General features: G+C 42.7%; 2 protein-coding genes across 2 annotated transcripts; both read right to left on the minus strand.

Moving 5' to 3' along the window:
- Window positions 1-10790: 10790 nt before the first annotated feature.
- LOC120684348 (G-type lectin S-receptor-like serine/threonine-protein kinase RKS1) lies at window positions 10791-13725 on the minus strand. Its single transcript, XM_039966214.1, has 6 exons — window positions 13503-13725; window positions 13165-13343; window positions 12678-12888; window positions 12342-12579; window positions 12096-12246; window positions 10791-11422 (listed from the first exon to the last, which is right to left on the minus strand). The coding sequence occupies exons 1-6, from the start codon at window positions 13615-13617 to the stop codon at window positions 11117-11119; spliced, it is 1200 nt and encodes a 399-aa protein (XP_039822148.1). The 5' UTR covers window positions 13618-13725; the 3' UTR covers window positions 10791-11116.
- Window positions 13726-19820: 6095 nt separating this feature from the next.
- LOC120685109 (concanavalin-Br-like) lies at window positions 19821-20831 on the minus strand. The gene has a single exon (XM_039966946.1). The coding sequence runs from the start codon at window positions 20829-20831 to the stop codon at window positions 19821-19823; it is 1011 nt and encodes a 336-aa protein (XP_039822880.1).
- Window positions 20832-21483: the final 652 nt, after the last annotated feature.

Below are 21483 nucleotides of genomic sequence, written 5' to 3' on the forward strand. Positions count from 1 at the left end.
TCACAGCGCTAGTGAGATCTTCCTCAGCGCGAGTCACCCGATCACTCCAGTTGATGATGCATGGAGGTGGCATTTGAACCCGGGTTGTGGCTTCAGAGTTAGCAGCTGACGCAGAAAACCTCGGCCCTGGATTGACCGTCTGGGCAGGGGTGTCGATCGTCGTGGAACCATGCACGCCAGGCTGCCGGAAACGCAGGCGCCGCGGCCGCCTGGCTCCATCTTCATTTGTAGGAGGACCTTGTCCATCTGCCGCTGCCATAGGTGCTTCACCCGCCGGGGAACCGTTGCGGGGAAGCACATGCACCGAAATCTTCAGGCGGCAGAGGGCCGCCGTGTGCTCAGGGGAGAACCAATTGAAACACTTTCCCACTGGGTCAGCGGGAACAGGGCGACGCCGAGCGGGAGGGGACCTGCGCTGCCTACGCCGTGAGTTCACCGCCACCCAGCCGTCCGGGGCAGGACCCAAACTGAGACGTCTCCCAGAGGAGGGGCGAGGCCGGATAAAAACAATATGTGACGGGGCCGCCAAGTTAAAACACTTAATTAAGCGTAACTGCTATTATTTGAACACATCAGGCGTATTAGTTTAATTAAGTGTAATTTGACAGTTTATTTTTAATCCACAGGCCGATCGAAACACACCAGAAATCTTGCATGACGGCGAGCGCAGACGGTACCAGCATGATATAATTTTATAAAATTAGTAAATAGTAGTAAGACATTCACAAAACATACAAATTTTACAAAACAGATAACAATATAAATATTTAAAAACAACAGCTTCCAATTTAGAATTTACGTAAGAAATGATAGCAGCGTAAAAGAGAGTCTAACCTGAGAAAAAATTTTATTAAAAAACAAATGAAATAAAATAAAACAATAACTACGACAATATAAGGACGTCACATCGAACCCACCGATGTTAATCTTGATTAGCTTCTATACCTGAAACAGAGTAAATAACAAACCCTGAGCAATTAATACTCAGCAAGATTTACCCGACTATGGACATACTTAGCCCACATATCTAGACATGCAAGACTTTCTGGTTGGTGGTTTGTTTTGTGGAAAAGCATCTAAAAACACTACAAAAAATCTGTTGATCCATGACGATTGAATTTCGTCACAGATCACTGAAAAACCGTCATAAAACAGTATCTATGACAATCTCAAATAACGTCATATATTGAGCGTCATAGATCACACATCGTGACGTTTCTTAAATTTTCGTCATAGATTGCTTGATCCATGACGTTTTGAAACCGTCATGGAATGTCCCCGGGCCCCCGAAGCCCAACCCAAACCCGTTCTCTATGACGAAAATAAACGTCACAAATAGTATAAATTTCGTCACAAATTCAATTGCCACATCATATATTGATGACATGTAGGATGATGTGGCTGTTGACTTGGCAATGACGTGGATAGCAATGATGACGTGTAAATTGATGTTTTTGCTGACATGGCAATGACGTGGAAAGTGGTGATGACATTGCTACCATATGGATGCTGACGTGGACAATTATGTGGCAACAAGCTAGTGGGTCAGTTTGCATTGGGCCCATTTGCATATAGCCAGCCCATTAAAATACAGCTCAATTTTTTAATCAATCAATTATCATTTCAGCCCAAATCAAGATATAAACCAGCTGGACAAGATATAAACCAGCTCATATATAGATAAACTCTGGTCCAACATCTCACCACATATATACAACATCGAAGTTTTTGGATACAGCAGGAAATAAGTTTACTCTAGTTAATCTAGCACAAAATCTCACAATACTGCAAAAAAAGTAGCTTCAAGCAAACCCATGTTTCAAGCACGAGCTCAAGTTTTGCATCCTTCTCAGCTTTTAATTGCATATCTGCACATGATATAGCACATATGGTGAGTACAACTGATGCATGCATTACTTTTCTCAACCAAGAATCAATCTGAATTAATATAAAAGTATTTCTGAAGCAAACTTAGATAGTGCTTAACAATATCTTGAAGCAAGCCATTTCTCACATATAAAAAGTGTCTAAAAATGAAACATTAACAAAGTCAAAGAAAGTAAGCTTATTGTAGTGTGACTGAATTAACCAAGGGACTGATAGCAGCTCAAAAGAAAAGCATTAGCTATAAACTTGCACTAGAACATTAGGCGGGCATTGCAATGTTGTGGAAAAAGAAAATAATCCAAGGAATCTAAAAAATAGAAAACCCCAGGTGAGTGTATCAGCAAAGCAAGGTCACAAATAACACTCCGCTTATTAAATTGATACTCATAGCTATCAGAGAAGTACACTGAAATCTGAGAGTAAAAATTATAATAAAAATATCATAGATGAACCCATCAGCCATGCTATAACTTGCTCTCTAGCTGTTAGAATGCTGGTGCCAAGCAGAGAAATTAAACCCACCTTTGCATCGTGCTGTAGCAACAAGATCAGATCATGCGCCCAGCAGCAGACAACACCCATGGACCCTCATCCTTTTCCTTACAGTTGGAAGCAGACCTGAAAATTAGCAATTATAGCTCATTGTGTTAAACTACCACCATGTAAATTTCAGAAAGAAGTAAGCTAAACTTCAAGATGACATTATAGAACATGGTTTGACTAACAAAAACTAAAGTCAAGTTATTTTTCACCAAAACAACACAATAGTAAGCTATCTCTCATAATACTGGAGGTAGGCATGTACTGTCTTCTCTTGTTTGTTTAGTGGAATCCTTCCTAGATTGTTGTTTTAGAGTATTCTGTAAAGTCGTGATTTGTGAAGTGGCACACATGCCAAAGATAGAAACCAAATAATATCTTCCATAAACATATCATTAGTTGCCTTGAAGCAAACAGTTCACAGTTTCACTCTAATTAACCGTGTGTCTGATCCTTAGATTGAACTCTAAATTTATATTCCAGTAGCTTAAAGTTTCAGCCTAAACCTGAATAGAAAGACTCTTAACGAAACTGAAAACAATCATCATAGGAGTATCACACATCCTAGTATACAAAGTGAAACAAGTACTGGTCATACTACCATCCAACCTGTGCGATGGAGTAGTCATACACATGGTCAATACAGATCGGGATCTAAATCAATTTGGGGAAAGAATCAGAAAACAAATGGGAGATAGAGAAAGAGATGAGAGGAAAAGACAGATGCAAAGACCTGTACAGCGGTATGGGGTGGCAGCGGGCAGAAGTGCCTCCCAAAAGCAGGCTCGGCCATCAGACCGGCTGGCGGACGCAAGGACGCGTAACCGGTAGCGCAGTGGAAGCAACGAGGCAGGCAGGGAGGGGGAGGAGGTCGCGAGCAGTGGCGCGCGCGCACCTTGCACTCGTTGCGGTTGACCTCGTCGCTGCCAGCCATGGCGGTTGGCGGGCGCCGCTTGGCCTCGGCCACCGGAGCACCGGCCTCCGGCTGCTGCTGCTGCGGCAAGATCTCTCCCCTGGGCGGCAAAGCCAGCGCCTTCACTCACGGCATGGGCCGCGGAGGCCGCGCCGCACCGGAGCCATCCCGCGGAACCGAGCCCGGCGAGAGCCGCGGGCACCCGCCCGGGCGCCTCTCAACGGAGAGGGGTGGCGGCGCCTCTCCCGGGGGAGGAGCGACGAGATCCGCGAGGGGGCGAGGGGAGGCAGGAGGGGATCTGAGCGTGGAGTGTGGGCTGTGGAGCTAGGGTTTCTGCTTATTTTATAGCATGGAGGAGCGATGACAGCCGTTGGATCGGGAATGGACGGTCAAAAATAATTGGGCCACTTGGGCTGAACTGGGCCTAGTTTATTTAACATTTTCTTTTTCTTTTATCATTTTATTGAACCATTGTGAAGTAACAAGTAAGAATATTTATCTTGTATGTATCAATATATTTTTTATATATAATAGACTACATATAAGCTGTTTTGTAGAAGTTTCAAAAAAAATTGAACTCCTTTACTATTTTTAATAGTTTAAATGAATTTCTGCATGTTTATAGAAAATAATTACAATTTGAACTACTTCTATTTCAAATACTATTTAGAAAATTACAAAAAAAAATTAAGTATGGTTGTTCAATTATAGCTCATATCTTAAGAATAGATGAATATTTGAAATGTTTGTTAGGGATAGTTCAAATTTCTATTCAAAACCTTATTATAAAATAATGATAATAACATTTAAAACCTTTTTGAAAATTATATAAATTGGTATAGAATTAGTTTATGGGTTTATAAGCTTGACATTAAAATTTCAAAAGATTTCGTGAAGATTGAAGTATATATTGTTCATAGAATGGATAGACTACTCACATTGTTTCATACAACTCAAGTCAAACTTTGAGATTTATACATCCTAAAGTCTTTTCTTGCTCACATACACATCAACTTTGGACACATTCTTACCTTCACTCTCCTATTAGCATTTGTCGATTTACATTAGCACTTGTTGTGCAAAAAAGTTGTTTACTCTATTTTCTATTTTGTGGAGGAAACAAGCCTTAGGAATAAAATCTGATATAATATAGTAATTAACTAAAAAATGCCACTAAATGAAATATAATAATTTTATTAAAAAACAGAAAAAAATCCTATCAAATTTGGAGTTATTATGAGGGAGAAAAACCATCTCTAACTTTGAAATCCAGATTAAAAAGAGAAAGATGAACTATTCATGTGTTCTTCATGTCAATCTGGCAGGTCACAGGCAGCGATAGACTATTTACTTTACCAAATGCATGCATATTGTGGCGCTAGGTGTGGTGGTAAGGCGTGCCTGTGCAGATCCCAGCCAGCCAGGTTCGAATCCCAGCTCCACACCTCTTGTACTCTATTTTTTATAATAACATATTTTATTAATTCAATACCTTACATAGGCCTAGCCAGAGGGTGCAGCGCAGTGGTAACACTTGCGCCCTGGAGCCTGGAGCTTTTGGGTTCGAAACCTGTTTGCGGCTGGCGCTGTCTATTTTTTGCCAAATTTATTTTCAATAGTTATGTATAGAACAACGCTAGTGCAAAACACGAGAATGGAAGTGTCGCAGTGGTTAAGGTGGCTCAGCTGGTGCCGTAGGTCGCAGGTTCGATTCCACCTCACACTTTTTTTGTGTTAAGAAGTGTTAAAAGAATTTCGCTAACTGGGTTGATGAGGTGGCCCTGCTGACTACGTTCGATATCCATCCTTCAGCGCTTGACTTCTTCTTTTTATTATTTTTTTATCGCTATTCCTTTTGTTGTTCTGCATCGACATTTTTTTCTTAATCTCAGCACATGTTATATGGAGTGGACGTAGTGGGCCAATCATAGGAAAAAAAATGTTGAGCGCACCAAAAAGTATTTTTTTTCTATGCAATAAGAATTCAGAAAACTAAGAAAAAATAAATTTAAACATGAATAAATTGAGAACAATTCAGATAATAATATTCTCATGCAAAAAAAATATTATGTAGCAACTTGGATGCAAATATGAGCTCAGTATCTTATACTTAAAGATCCGATAGAATATAGTAAATAACTAAAAAAATGCCACTAAATGAAATATAATAATTTTAGAAAAAAACAGAAAAAAATCCTATCAAATTTGGAGTTATTATGAGGGAGAAAAAAATCCTATCAAATTTTATGACATTAATGTTAAAACGTCATATTTTGTGGGCTCAGTTATGACGAATTCAATAAAACGTCATATTTTGTGGGCTCAATTATGACGAATTCAATAAAACGTCATAAAGTTCTGGGCCTAGGGCCCATACCTTCAAATTCGTCATAGATTGTGTGCAATTGTGACGCTCCATTAAAATGTCATAAAATTTTCGTCATAGATCACCACATTTCTTGTAGTGAAATGGATCCTTATTTTCAAGATTTTAGCTCAAGATTCTATATAAATTAACCATAAACTAATATTTTCATAATATCTAGAGCATACATGGTAGAGCATTATATTATAATTCAATGTAAACATCATCATATATGTATAATCCATGTTCCATATCATATTGCTATGATGTGACGCAGTGATCAAGGTGCTCATATCCGAGAGCGACTGACGGCGAATCGATCCGATTTAACCTTGCAAGGGGGACCTAACCAACACGGCACGTATTTGCCCTGTTGGACTATACATGCCAACCATTTCCCTCCCGGTCTCGAAATACAGGAACCAGCCCAACGACATATAGTCAGCCGAGTCCTACGGAGAGCACCAAAAGTAAATACATACAACCCCTTTCTCCGCGGCCACTTGACTACCCTAGGAGTTGGGTGCGAGTTTCTGTACTTTCGAAACAAGGCAATACTATGCTTACCGGTTTCGACTACTTTCTACTCCCGGCATACGGTTAGTACAGTTCAAACATGATCAGCGGGGCCAACAACAGACGGTTCTTAACCGACATAGACGGGGCTAAGACATCCAAGAACCCTGTCCTGTTGCCATACCTACATCTCATCATCATTTCCCGTCCGGTCTCAAATTTCCATTCACTCCATCTTGAATATAATAACTCATATAATAAAATATAACGACATCATATATCTCGCGAGTAACCAGAAATTACTTGACTTTTACAATATCCTATATCTCGCGAGTGACAGAAAATCACTCGACTTCTACTAAGACCTATTAAGCATAACAGTGTTATCGACCTACACATACTAATTTAAGACCAAGGGAATCTATAAATTGTGCAACTAAAATTTCAAACAACTTTTGAATGTAATGCACAAGATATATATATATATATATATGTATGTATATATATATGGTACTGAATAATAATCAGTACCCGAGCACACCCACCCCGCGCGCCTGGCTCCCCTCGGCGCGCGCCCTTCGCGTCGCGTCGTGGGCTCGTGGTGTCCCACCTTCTCCGCTGGGCCTCCGCACAACGGTTTTGAAGTAGAAGCAATCAAGCGGCCGTCCGGTTTTCTGTTTTTTTTTTGAAAGGAACGGTTTTCTCTTTATCATATCGTGACAAACCAACACTTCTGGAGCGCATGCACGAAGATGAAGAGGCAAGCAATCGTAAGACCCGCAATCACTATTTTTGTCATTTGTGGTAGTCATGCGACTCATCTCTACCACGTGGAAAAAAAATTGGAATTTACAATGTCAGAATTTACAATGTCAGTTCATTTATCTTGACGCAACGAGTAGATCTCAATGGCATCAGAGCTAGCATTTTGCAAGATGAACATATTGATTTTTTTTTTGAAGGGTCAACGGGGGACCCCACCTGAATTTCATTTTTGATGGCCCCAACCGGCCTGGTTAATGTGAAAACATTTTACAGCATTTCGTTTCATCGTGGTTTACATTGAAAAGGAAAAAACTTCACACCATCGAGTACCAATGCCCCGGCACCCTTTCGGAGCTCTTGCGCCCCAAAGTGTCGCTTCTGTCTTGCAGGCTTGCAAGGTTCGCTGCAGCGAGATAGGTTCCTGGCGGAAGACATGTCCGTTACGTTGTTTCCAAAGCTGCCAGCAGTAAAGGAGGATGAAGGCCCCGAACTGTTCTGCTGGCACTCTGCTTGGCCTGCCAAGCTGGTCCAAGTTGAGCACCTGCGTGCCATCACCGAGGCAGAACCCTAGCGCGTGCCAGAAATTGCAAGCATGTGGGCACCTGAAGATCAAGTGGTCCACTGTTTCCTCAGCGCCTCCACAGACGTCACACGTAGAGTCATCGAGCACCTTCTTCTTCTTTAAGTTGCATTTGTGTTGGATTCTGTCGTTGGTCAGCAGCTAGCCAAGCGAAGAACTGGACTCGCGGCGGGGCGTAATTATCCCAGATAAAGCGTGAGATGGAATCCTTGGAGTTGCTAACGGATGTGAGAAGCTTGTACAAGGCGGCCGTGTGAATCTTTCCATCATCGGAGGCGAAAGGTGTCATCCGCTCGTCATCCTCCATCGACGGGGTGATTGCAGCAGCAACCTGGTTGACTTGTGCTAGTTCATCCCGCGCCAGGGGGCTGAGGCGGGGTACCAGGTGCACGTCCAAGCCGTTTTGGAGTACTGCCTTGACCGTGAGCGTCTGACGAGTACAGTGGCTGAGGAGAGCTGAAAATCGTTGCGCTAGGCTGTCGTCCCTGTCCCAGACATCATGCCAGAAGGAAGTGGTGGTCCCGACCAGCCCCACGCGGGCAGCACCACCCCTCCGTCACGTTTTTTTCCCTTTACTTTTTCTTTCTTCCTTCCTTTCTTTTACTCTTTCCCCCGTTCAGCCCCCAGAAAATCCTTCTCCGCGCGATGCCAGGTGTCCCACGAGTCCACGACGCACACGTGTGTCTCTTTTCCATCTTGCTTTTTCGTTTTTTCCTTTTCCTTTTTTCTTTTTTTCTTTCTTTTTTCCATCGTTTTTCTTTCATTTTTTCTATTTTTATTTATTTATTTCTTATTTCTTATTTCCTTTCCTTTTCCTTTTCTTATTTTTTCTTTTCTTTCTTACAAAAAGTTATAAGAAAAGTTGCTTGAAAAGTTGAATTAAAAAATCATCTTGTACAAAAAGATAATTTAAAAGTTGTATAGCTTTTCAAAAATTGATCTGAAATGTTGTATGAAAAATTGTACGAAAAGTTATCTAAAAGTTACAAAAAGTTATCTAAAAATTGTATAATTTTTTTTGGGATGAAAAGTTGTATGAAAATAGTACGAAAAGTTTTTCGAACAACTTGTTTGAAAACTTATCCAAAAAACTTGTTTGAAAACTTATAAAAAAAGTTTTTTTAAAAAACTTATCTAGAAAAAGTTGTTCAAAAACTTATCCGAACAAGATATTTGAAAACTTTTTAAAACTTATCAGGAACAAAGTTGTCCGGAAATCTTATTTGAACAACTTGTTTGAAAACGTATCTGAACAAATTGTTTGAATGTCTAGAAGAGGTTATTTTAAAAATTGATCTGGAAAAAGTTATTCGAGTAAGTTATCTGAACAAATTGTTTTTTGAAAACTTATCTCAAGAACTTGTTGGAAAACTTATCTGGAATAAGTTATTTTGAAAACTTATCAAGAAAAAAAGAAGTTTTTCGAAAACTTATCATAACAAGTTGTTTGAAAACTTATCCGAACAGCTAGTTTGAAAACTTATCTAGAAAAGTTGTTGAAAAACTTATCTGAATAAATAATTTGAAAACTTATCCAAACAACTTGTTTGAAAACTTGTCAAAAGGGGAACCTATGATCCATCGGCAAAAGGGAAACTGAACGGTGCTGGAGCGTGCCAAATAAAATCGTCCAAACTGAACGGCCACAGTCCACGGGAAAAGGGAAGGAGCGGCTCCCGCGGCTCGAGTGGGCAACGGCCACAGTCCAGGGAAAAGGAAAAAAAGGAGCAGCGGGTGGGCAACGCCGGGGAGGTCTATTTGTCGCGCGCGCGACTAGGAGACGTCACATTGTAGAAGGGGGTGTTCCGTCTCTGTAGGTGGGCCCGCGAGCAGCGAGCAGTGTTTATCGTCTACCTCGAGCTCGTGTGGCGGCGGACTCCGGCGGCGGCGGCGGAGGAAGGCGGAGGCGGTTTCGGCGGCGGAGGAAGACGGAGGTGACGGGGAGGCAGAGGAAGGTGGAGGCGGCGGAGGAGGCGGCGGGGGAGACGGTGAAGGGTGGCGGCGGCGGCGGCGGAGCGGAGGAAGGCGGAGGCGGCGGGGAGGTAGAGGAAGGTGGAGGCGATGGAGGAGGGCGGAGGTGGCGGCGGAGATGGAGGTTAGGCGGAGGTAGCGTCGGAGGGAGGTCCGCGTCGGAGACGAGGAAGACAGGGGCTGCCTTCTCCCTTTCTGCGATAGGGACACGTTTAATTGCATGCGCTAAGAATAGACTCCCCCGCCTGCCCAAAGCTGTCAGAACAGGGCTGTCCGATCGAGCGCTGCATGCGCCCCTAGCGCGCGCGCTCTAAATAACGTCGCCCGGTGTGGAAAGCAAGAGACTACCTGGTTGTTGTTCCTGTTGGGATTGTTTTGAATTGTTGTTCGAATCCGGGCAACACCACATGTACAATAATGTTTGTCAGGATGCAAGTTGGTGAAGGATTGATTCAGCTGCGATGCTGAGGTTCGCTTCGGCACAATTCTGCTTGCTCGCTGGAACCTTATGACAGCTCAGGATACGAAAGGCAGCAAAGCGCTATTGATCTGTCCAGAAGCGTGGTACGCTTGGAGTACTTTTGTGACTGCAATGGCGTGGATAATGCAGTCCAAGCTTTTGCTAGCACCCAATTATCTGCACACTTTGGTGTTGGTGCCAGCAGAAGGTCACTTGACACTCAAACTTGAAAACTTGCCTATATATACTCAAGTTGAGTTTTTGTTGCCTATATGACACTACCGTTAGCTTAGGTGTCTAACGGTGTTAAGTCTTAGAGAAAAGACTGTTTTACCCATGAATTTGATTTCAGCATGACAATAACACATTTATTTTGAAAAATTTCAGCATGATAGTAACAAGATCCAAATTAACAGGATGAATTTCAGCTGAATTTTAGCATCTAAATTTGTTATTGTCATGCTGAAATTCATCTTATCACTTTGGATCTTGTTATTGTCATGCTGAAATTTTTCAAAATAAATGTGTTAGTCTTGCTGAAATCAAATCTAGGGGTAAAACGGTTTATTGTTAATTCCCATGTTAATTCCCTCCATAAACTCCCACTACTAACTCCCATGACTCTTCGCAAGGGCGTAAAAATAATGACTAAAAGGTTTATTGTTATTATTTTCTATTGACAGAAGAACATATACTCGGAGAGACGTAAGTGTAAAAAACCTTGCCAGCAAATTTTCCAAATGGGCTCATCGTTTGAATGTAAGAATGGTACAAATGTTTAGTCGTACTTTCTTATCTCTCATTACTTATCAGTGTGGCAGTGCTTAACTGCCTATGCATGAAACGGTCAAATGGAAGTATGGAACTACAGAAGTTACACAGATGTTGTGCTCAGCAGTGCTGAATCATCAAACGCTCCTGTCCTGATCTGAAGCAAGCATAGTTGTTTCACGGATTTCATCTTTGAATCCCCAGCAGTCTAGTATTATTAGAAGAAGCCATTCTGGAATAGTGTCTCACTTACCGTTACTAATTTATAATTTCGGTGTTAAGACAAAATAAAGCCCTTGAATGGACCGAAATACTAATCTCAACATGATCTGGAATTAAATTAGAAAACTACCTTCCGTGTAGAGCAGATACTGTAACATCGTTAACACCAAATGAATCAACTACATGGGACGACGTTTCTTCAATTCCCACTCTTACATGGAAATACGCCGGGTGCTTAGGTTCAGGTAGGACCATATTATCACTAGATAGCATCGTTATCACTTCTGACATAGTGGGTCTATCGACTGCATTCTCTTGCACACATAACAATGCAACATTAATACATCTCCTCATCGGTAGTGTATGGCACTCAGCGCCTAGTGAAGTGTCCACTAATTGAAGCCATAATTCATCTTTCCACAACTGCCATGCCTGGAAAAGAATGACTAAAATACATAAATGTTATTTCTTTCAGATAAAAGAAATAAATCTCTGACATCTACACCAAGTACAAGAGTTATATATCTATATATCTTATATAATTAGAACCCAATAAGTGTCATAAATGTTATTTCTCTCTTCTCCCAAGCAGCCACATCACCTTAATTATCATATCCGTCCGATACAATTTCATACATGTCTTCTATCCATTAGATGCACATCTCATTTATTTATTTCTTCTCCATTCATTAATTAATCAAAGAAAAACTTAAAAGTCCATAATTTTCATCCAAGAGATCGCTCACATGGTTTTCAACGTGATCTCTACAAGTGCACCATTTATACGAACAACTAAATAACCATTATCTATCTCCATATTTTCATCGTTTATGCGAGCAAATAAATACAGACTATCCTTCCAACCCATAATCTCCTCTTCCTCCTAAATATTTTGCATCTTTTGTTCATAGTTTATCGAAAATCTTACTCAAAATCCTGCAGCAAAGCATGGGGTATTCACCTAGTTACTAAAGCTTTTGTACTCTCCTAAAGAAAAGGAATAGTGCACAACGTGGAATAATATTGATGTATATTTGGTGTTTAGAATCCAAGGTTAGCTTCCATATTTTACATGTGGTATTCAAACGACATTGAAAAAACTCACATGTCCAAGAAGGTTTATGAAGTCCCCGTATTGATGTAAACTTGAATTTCTTTTTCCACTGATGATTTCAAGAATCAACACACCAAAGCTAAATACATCAGATTTGATTGAGAAGAGGCCCTCAGAAGCATACTCTGGAGCCATATAACCACTGAAATAAAATATAAAAAAAACTTTGATGTCAAGCTTTTGTACATATATACTAGGTTTTTAATCAAGGATGGACGGATTTGTAAGAAAACTTACTATGTCCCGACAATCCTTTTTGTGTTTCCTTCAGTATCATTTAAGGTAAATATTTTTGCGAGACCGAAGTCTGAAATTTTGGGATTCATTTCACGGTCAAGGAGTATGTTGCTTGCTTTAAGATCTCTATGGATGACACGTAGCCGAGAGTGCTTATGCAGATACAGAATTCCTTGCGCTATCCCTTCTATTATGGCCAAGCGTTTATTCCAATCTAGTAAAACCCTTCGTATTTCATCTGCAAGTCAGTTAAGCATAGATATATAATATAAAAGACTTTAGCTGTCAGCACTAAACAAAGCTTGTATGTACTATGATATGCTCGAGAAGTACTACCGAAAATATAGAAGTCCAAGCTCTTGTTTGGCATATACTCGTAGATTAGTAATCTCTCATCTCTCTGACAGCAACATCCCAAGAGCCCAACCAGATTTGTGTGCTGGAGCTTGGCTATGAGCTCGATTTCATTTTTGAACTCTCTGAACCCTTGCCCCGAATGTGAAGCTAGTCTTTTTACGGCTATCTCCAATCCATCACGAAATCGGCCCTAGAGAGAATATGAAAAGAGTTTAGTCAATGATACATCTTTGAATTCAGCTGTATCCTGTTCGACAATTGATTAACCTTCTGACAAAGGCAGTGAGCAAAGCACAGTTACTTGCATAACATTTAAAGGCTTGTTTTGAATCAGAAATTTTGTTGATTGATAAGAGAAAGAATCAGGGAGAACCACCCTTAATCCCAAACATGAGGACTGGTCCTCTACTTGGTTTGTTTTCTTTCTCTTTTTGTGTTCTCAATGCATATGCCTTTTCTCCCTTACCTTATATACTGGACCAAATCCTCCCTGCCCAAGTTTATTTTCTTCCGAGAAGTTATTTGTAGCCTCCAATACTTGCAAAATGTCATAAACAGTGAACTCAGAACTCATTCCTGCCGCCCTGACTAGTACTTCGTCTTCTTGGTTCACATTCACCTCACCCTCATCTTGTGAACTATTACCTAGAATCAGTGTTGGGTGTGATGTCATTCCGTTAAAAGTGATGATGCTACAGCATTGGATTTCGTTAAAAGTGATGATGATATAGCACTGGAACAAAACAGCAGCTCAATGTCTTGAGAGGGAAATATTCTAATATCATTTTTCGGTAGATTCCTAACCTTTTCTGTGCCTTTTGATGAATTTGAAGGAAATAATGCCGCATATAAACAATGAAAGTGTAGGAGCAACCACGGCAATGGCCAGAACTATGCTTGTGCGCCATCCTTGCATCATAATTAACAAAAAAAATCAGTTGGTTAATTGATTAGACAATTCCACCATTTGGGTATGCAATAGTGTTAGACAAAGTTTTAAGTTCATGGAAGACCCAAGAAAAGTAATATAAAGGGTAACATCACATGAAAAGTTGGCATGGTGAACCTATCTTTGGACGGACATAGGTGTCCAAATCTACACCCAATATTTTGTGGAAAATATTTTTTTAGTTGGTAAAAATCATTAAGCTAACAAGTTTGTCCCAAAATTGTTACATTGAACTATTGTCTTTTAACCTTTTTTTTCTTGTATGGACATTGACTTTTGCATTTGTGGACTGACGGCTTAATCCTAAAGTTCTTTTCCGACAATAATTGAGCTTTGGATCAAAATGGTGTTCTTTTTTTTCCCTAATAAATTCTAGAAACATCTGGCCATCAATTGTAGCAAAAAAAATTTCTAGAATTCTCACAAAAGTAGAAAACATCTGGCCATCAATTCGGTAGACTCTAATCACCATTGATAATAAAAACCATTGATCTACTTTGTTTTCTAACAAATTGCCTGCCATCGCCATTATAAAAAATAGTCATTGTCTTTTAACCTTTTTTTTCCTGTATGGACATTGACTTTTGTATTTATGGGCTAACGGCTTAATCCTAAAGTTCTGTTTCTGACAATTATTGAGCTTTGGATCAAATTGGTGTTTTTTCCCTAATAAATTGTAGAAACATCTGGCCATCAATTGGATCAAAAGAATTTCTAGAATTCTCACAAAAATTGCAAAGATCTGGCCATCAATTCAGTAGACTCTAATCACCATTGATAACAAAAACCATTGATCTACTCTATTTTCTAACAAATTGCCCACCATCGCCATTATAAAAAACAGTGTAAAGTAAGCCCCCCAAATCTGTATCTAAATTATCCACCTCTAACATTATGAAAATAATCTAAAGTAACCCCTACTCTTCTTCTAAATTATCCACCTATATCAAGTGCTCAGAGATTATGAAAGGAAAAAATCTAACGAATGATCAGTCGCGCTGACTACTTATTGCGCGACCCACGCGATGTTGGGCTGGCCCAGCAAATTAATTGGCCACGGGCTGATGTGCATGCAGCCCACGCGTGCCATGCCTCCCACCTCCCCTGGCTTGCCTTCCTCCGTCCCTTGCAGGCTTCTTTTTTTTTAATATTGCTTGTCCAATAAATGTTATATCTCCTTCATATTATCTCCATTTTGAGAATCGATTACACCATTGTGTTCTACATGGCGAGATGAACAAAACTAGACCACACTTGCATATATTTTGATGATATTTTGCATTACTACCAACTTTTGTGATTACATCCTCTCTTTCTCGTAGCAACTTATGTGTATATTGGTTTCCTGTGGCGACAACTTATGCGCATAGAAATTTTTGTTTTGTGTCAATTTATGTTTATGAGTGTATGATAGATTTTGTTATAGTAACTAATATCTTATATGTGTAGCAACTTATGTGTATAACAGATTCCATTTTATATGTGTGCAACTTGTATATAAACTTATGTGTATGACAACTTAGTCATTCTTTACTACTTACGTGTGTGACATCTTGTGCTTGTGACAATTTATGCGTATAACATATTTTATTTTTGTGACAACTTATATTTATAACAAATTATTATTTTGTGGTAAGTTTGTTTCTAGGACAACTTATAAATATATTTTTTGTGAAAACATTCATCTTATATGTGTGTCAACTTATATTTTACATATGTGACAACTCATATGTATAATAGATTCTGTTTTATGGCAATTTTTTGTTATACATATGTGAAAATTTTTATTTTAGAAATATTTTTTATATGACTTATGAGTATGGAAACAGACTTATTTTTCTGGCAAATTTTATCTTATATGTGTAGCAACTTATGTGTATAAAAGCTTTCGTTTTATGGCACCTTATGTAAATAACAAACAACTTACTACCATCGCAAAATCTCTTCAAAATATATGAAAGTAAGATCTAGTTTTGTTCGTCTCGTTATGTAGAACACAACGATACAATCGGTATTCAAAACGGAGATAGTACGGTGGAGATAAAATATTTTTTATGAAGAAAGTTCATGCTAAAAATAACCTATGCAGACCAGTTGTACATGGATATGAAGCAAAACGGAAAGAAGCAGGGGTCGCGCATTATACGTCCGCGCGACTAGTCGCGCTTTATCCTAATCCATTATGAAAACTGTAATAGTTTTGTATGAAAGAAGTCAGTCCTGGCCATGTAATGCGCATCATGACCCTCACATGATGGAAAGGTCGAAGGGACTCCTCCTATAATTATGGCACAAAAAAGGCCGGCTAAAAATAGAGAAAAAGGAAAAACAAGAAATTTACGGTCATGGCTGCGCGGCTGCACCTTAACCGCTGCACTCCTACCGCCGTCCTTGCCGTCTCTTGAGCCTCCTCTGCCGCCATATTGCATGGATGTCGATCCTCCCTTCTTTTGTTGCCTGCATTATCCTAAGCCTCTTTCTCGATAGTCGATTCCTTCTCTGTTCCTTCTTGCTACAGGATTCAGGAACAGCTGGAGCAGGTGCGGCTAGGCTGCTGGGCGTTACCCGGAGAACATCCCTGACCCCGCCTTCAGTCACTACCTGTGACGCGAGCCCTCTTCTTCTCACCCTGCCTCATCTCGCAATTTTTATTAGGCATGAAGCAGCAATCAATCGAGGTGCAAGGCTTTCACGGCCTTCAATATTTGACCTAATTGGGCACTGGGCATTTTCTGTCAGATATCACCTCCGTAGCAGAGTTCTGCTATCTGACGTTACTTTTCTTATCAGGTCTGGATTTCTAGGACAGGGTTTTGAAGACTCTTAATAGTATGTTGCGTTTCAGGTCTGACAGTAAGTATTACAGAGACGAAAAGCTTGTCTTTCTGCCTCATCGACACAGATTGCACGGGAAGCAAAGAACGAGACTAAACATCATCAACAGTACTGTTATGTGTGTTGTGTGTTGTGTTGGGGGGGGGGGGGGGGGTCAAATTTGGGAATGAGGGAACAAAGTTTTTTTTATACAAATTCTACTAGTAAATTCAATAAGAACCTTTTACTGTACTTCAGGATAGTACAGTTCATTTTAACCAGACTCAGGATAAGGCTGATTAGTTATGGTTTGAATATAAGGAAAGGCTGAATACCAAAACATGTTCTTTGACTTGGAAGCCCTACTGCAGGCCAATGTGGACTTGCAATTTTTGGAAGAACCATTCACAAAGGAGGAGCTTGCCACAGTGGATCCGGTGGGAGAGGAGGTGGATGAGCTCTAGCTCCGTGGGCACAAAGCGGAAGCCGCGCGGGAACCCGTGCCTCATCAAGGACCCGTCTGCAATCGCCGACGGCTTCTGCGTGCGAGGTCGTCTCGTCGAGGTGAGCCCAGTCGTCGGAGAGGGAAGTTGAGGGAGTCTCCGGGACCTCACTGGTGGATGTGCCGCGGCGAGCAGGGCCGGAGCAGGGGAGGCTCGCCCCGCCCCACACCCGCGCCGGCTGCCGCCGCTCCTCGGCCCGCCGCTCCGCCGTCGGGGGTAGGCCGCTCCTCGGCCATGCCCCTCCGCCGCCGGTCCGTGCACGGTGGCGAACTCCAGGAGATGAGAGAGATGAGAGGTAGAGAAATGAGGGGTAGAGAGATGAGAGCTCAGGTTCCGGGCCAGGGACTTTAAAATATTGCGACAAGGATGCATTGGCACCGGGTCATGACTTGACCCGGTGCTAATGTCTGCTTCAAAGACACCGGTTCGTGCCATTATCCGGTGCCATTCATGCTTGGGCCAATCGGAACCGGCTCATGGTATTAACCGGTATCTTTGATATTCAATTGGTACCGGTTTCTGACGCGGCGCAATTTTCTGGCGCTTGGCGCAGGCCAAGAGTACCGGCTGTTGTTTCAACTGGTACCAATGCCTAGTATTAATATCGGTTGCAACATGAGCTGGTACCTTTGGCCAGGACCTTTGGCTCGTTTTCCAGTAGTGACCGCTGACCTCGAAAGCGTCTTGCCTCACCTGCACCTTCTACAACTACGTTCAGTACTTCCTTAGGTTTCCACAGGAGATCACTCGTTGTCCGTTGACGGCCGATGGCCAACCGTTTCAGGCTAATACTACTTATTAATATGTCAAAAACGTCTCCATCCTCAGCCTTGGCAAACATGTGTTTGCATGTTCTTCATGTGCAACCAATTCAAAATCTTGTTGAGCTATCCCATCTGATGCCACATTGCAGCCCACCTGGCGAGGCTAATTGGTTAGGATCGATGATATAGTCGAAGTTTCCCTTCACCAGCATTGTCACTTCATCGCCTCCATCCTTCAAGTTACGCCGGCACGTTCACCTTGTCAAATCCATCCCGACCGCTATAACACATCTCGCGGTTTGCAAAGATGCTGCTCATTGCACTCTGGATGCTTCCATCTCCTCCCCTAACCTTCCTGGTCATTCCAACCGCCAACGAAGATATGGTATTTATCTGTAATCAAGTACTACACATTACTACAAAATCTGATTAACCGAGGCTTTAAAATGGGCTCGGAGGCGGGCACAATTTTTAACCGCCCGGCATTAACCGAGGCGGTCATTTTTTATTAACCGAGGCGGTTAAAAAAACCGTCTCTCAAAATAGATTAACCGAGGCGGTTAAAAAATTGCCTCGCAAAATAGATTAACCGAGACGATTGTTTTATTTACCGAGCCGGTTAGAAATACCCGCCTTGATTAATCATTTACCGAGGCGAACATGTATAAGACATCTGCCTCCAAAAATCAGGCCCAGCCCATATGAGCCCATTATTGAGCAAAACTCTAACCCTACTCTCTCTCCCCCTCCCCTCGCATCGGCCCTCCACTCACCTCCCTCCCTCTACTCCCGCCGCCGCCGCCCCTCTCTCCCTTCTCCCTCTCTCCTTCCACCGCATGGCGACGGCGCACCGGTGCGAGGTGCGGAGCGGGGTGGGCGGCCGGCAGCGCGAGGCGCGGAGCGGAGCGGGGGCGCGAAGCGGCAGCGGCGGCGGTGCTCCTGGCGGTGCGGAGCGGGGTGGACGTGCGGGCGGACCACGACGCGGGCAGGCGGAGCGTGGACCTCATCACCGAGCTCATCAGCCGCTCGCCGTGGGACCTCATCGCCGAGCTCTCCCTCTCCGACCACCAGGTCAGCACCTCCTCCGCTCCCTGACCCCTCACATCCCCCTCGCTCCCTCACGGTTTCCACTCCTCTTCATCGCTGGACGCCGGATCTGGGGCAGGACGGAGCGGCGGAGTAGGGCCCGCGGCATAGTAGGGCGGCCTGCGTGCAGCAGCGGGAGCGGTCTCCTGCACGTGGAAGTTCCAGATCTAGAGCCGGCGGTGGACAGCGGCGGCAGGACGCAGTAGCGGCAGCAGATGGGCTAGGCGGGCCCTCAATGGGCTTGGCCGGGCTTTTGTTTTTTTAATTTTTTTATTCGATTAATCGAGGCAGTTGCATTATAAAAAACCGTCTGGGTTAATCCATTAATGGAGGCGGACATAGAAACCGCCTCGGTTAATGTCTCGATTAACCGTGGCCTTCGCTCCGAGGCGGTTGCAAATACTGCCTCGGTTAATACTTTTTGACCGCCTCGGTTAAGATTTGTGTAGTAGTGACATAGCTTGTGGTTTAGATATGGTATTTATTTATAATCATTTCCAAATGAGATATGTAACTTCTTAATTTGACATTATTTTCCTATATATCCACGTGTGATGTTGCTTCCTAACCCGACATGAGGGTATTAGCATATTTGTTACTCCAAACTCTAAGATGTAATATATGACGTTGACTTGGACATAAAATATTTATTTATAGTATATTTAGATTTTAATATTAAAAATAGTGAGTGATTTTAATTAGGCACGGGCTATTTTAGGCTAATTTTTATCATAATGGCAGTGGTGGGTAATTTTAGTTTTTTTCTCAGATTAATGTGGGATTTCCTAGACATTAAGAGCGAACATGGAGGCTCCATTTATTAGCCAAACACTAAGATAATAGATAGATAGATGAACAAGGCCGGACGCCATGTGCAGCGCGTACTAAACTACAAAATGCACTCACACCATATATACTATTTTTTGGAAATGGTGGTTAGAGATTATTTGTTCTAATTTATTTTCACCCTAGGAAAACATATAAATTGGGCAACAAAAATCCTTGACTAGCTAGCTAATTCTTTCTTAAAGGCCGTAAAAGGCCCAACAAGAACACCTGTACGTGCTTCTATCAAGAACAAGGAGTGCATATATGCAGTGCACGTATATGTACCTTTAGGTGGAGTCGTCGGAGCAGCAAGAGTGGAGTTGAAGGACCATGCGAGTATCTGATGGAGCTGAGTGGAAGTGCCGGTGCCCGCTGAAAACCCCACCGCCACTTCCCGCGGAAGCAACGACTCCGGATCTTGCAAGACATAAGTGACCACAGCGGGTTGCACAGAGGGCTGGCCATGGAACCCAAGGGAGGCAACCAGCATCCCGGTGGCGCCGTCAAATTGGATTGTCGCTGTCATGGTGGCATTTCTTGCTTTCAGGCTCGGCAAGCTAGCAGCTGATGCGGTGCTCAGATCTGTCGTGTTCGCCGAGCGGACACTGTTGATGTCGACGCCTATGTGGTTGTCGCTGGGATCCCCCCAGTCTTCATTCTTGTACGTGTCGAACTCGACGGCGACGAACTGTCCTGCACCGTAGGCTGCGGTGTCGTCGTTAATGAGGCCGAGGCATCCCCCGTTGGAGTTGGGCGGCATGCTTGATGGGTAACCGGAGATGAAGAACGCTATGCCGTCCCCCGGCGCGGGTTCGTTGTTGGGCTTGATCATGAAGATGAAGCTTGTGTTGAAGCTCGCCAGGGTTGTGTCGTCGTGGAACTGCACCGGGTGGTTGTACGACATCCGCCCCATGCAGCCGTCAGGGCTCTGCCCGAACGAGTCGCAGGCTAGGTCGATCAGATTGCCGTGCACCGAGGCGTTGCCCTCCAACCGGATGTCGCCTGCTTCGTAGCTGGATGCATTGGAGAAGTCGAAGCTGAAGGAGAGTTTCGGCGAGGCTACTGCCGCTACAGTGCTGTTATTGTTAGTTTCCTTAGCATCTAGGGATGAGGGTAAGAGAAAGCAATAAGTGGAAATGAGGAGGAAGAGCAGGAGGAGCTGCGCGCTGCTGCTTAAAGCCGAGGCCATGGCAGTGGGAATGAATACTATACGTTGGCTCAACTGACGAGCTAGATAGCTTGTTATTATATTTATATTACCTAATGGATTGTACTATACTTTACTGTGCATCTATATGTGGGGAGCTAGAGGCACTTCTCCACGGTGGACGCTCTAGTTGCCCGAATACTAGTTGTATAAGGCGTACGTACAAGGGGAGGGGTTAGTGGATTGCTCAATTGGCGAGCAAGGGAGAGAAGATCGTAAGTCCATGGCATCCACCTTGCCCAGTCCTCTCCCAGGTCTGCACATACCAGAAAGTATCCCAAATCCATCTACAGAGTACAGCTCACCGATTCAATAAATTGGCATATGTAAAGACCAACTAAGGAGACAGATCTGCGTTAATGAGATCGAGGGTGTTCTTGGGTCAGAGAGAGAGAGATAGAGAGAGGGGGGGGGGGGAGCCACCGTACCACAGAAATTTCACAGCATTAGATAAATCTGCTGTGATTATGTGAATTAATAACCCGACCCATACCCAGAATGGAATGGGTCACACGTACCCTCTCCCCAAATGAAACGGTACTACGGGGCATGGTGTAACAAACATGACACCATTTATGCCATTTCGAGTGATTTTGGTGATTGTATGACAACGCAATTAATGGGACTAATGAGT

This window comes from Panicum virgatum, chromosome 8N (assembly GCF_016808335.1).
Source record: "Panicum virgatum strain AP13 chromosome 8N, P.virgatum_v5, whole genome shotgun sequence".
Lineage (NCBI taxonomy): Eukaryota > Viridiplantae > Streptophyta > Magnoliopsida > Poales > Poaceae > Panicum > Panicum virgatum.

Bases quoted from the DNA above. Each gene is read 5' to 3' on its own strand.
- LOC120685109 (XM_039966946.1), bottom strand. From the start codon at position 20,831: ATGGCCTCGGCTTTAAGCAGCAGCGCGCAGCTCCTCCTGCTCTTCCTC.
- LOC120684348 (XM_039966214.1), bottom strand. From the start codon at position 13,617: ATGATGCAAGGATGGCGCACAAGCATAGTTCTGGCCATTGCCGTGGTT. The intron at 13,344-13,502 runs GTTAGGAATCTA...CACTGATTCTAG, and splicing joins CATCAAAAGGCACAGAAAAG to GTAATAGTTCACAAGATGAG. The intron at 12,889-13,164 runs GTAAGGGAGAAA...TATTCTCTCTAG, and splicing joins GATTTGGTCCAGTATATAAG to GGCCGATTTCGTGATGGATT.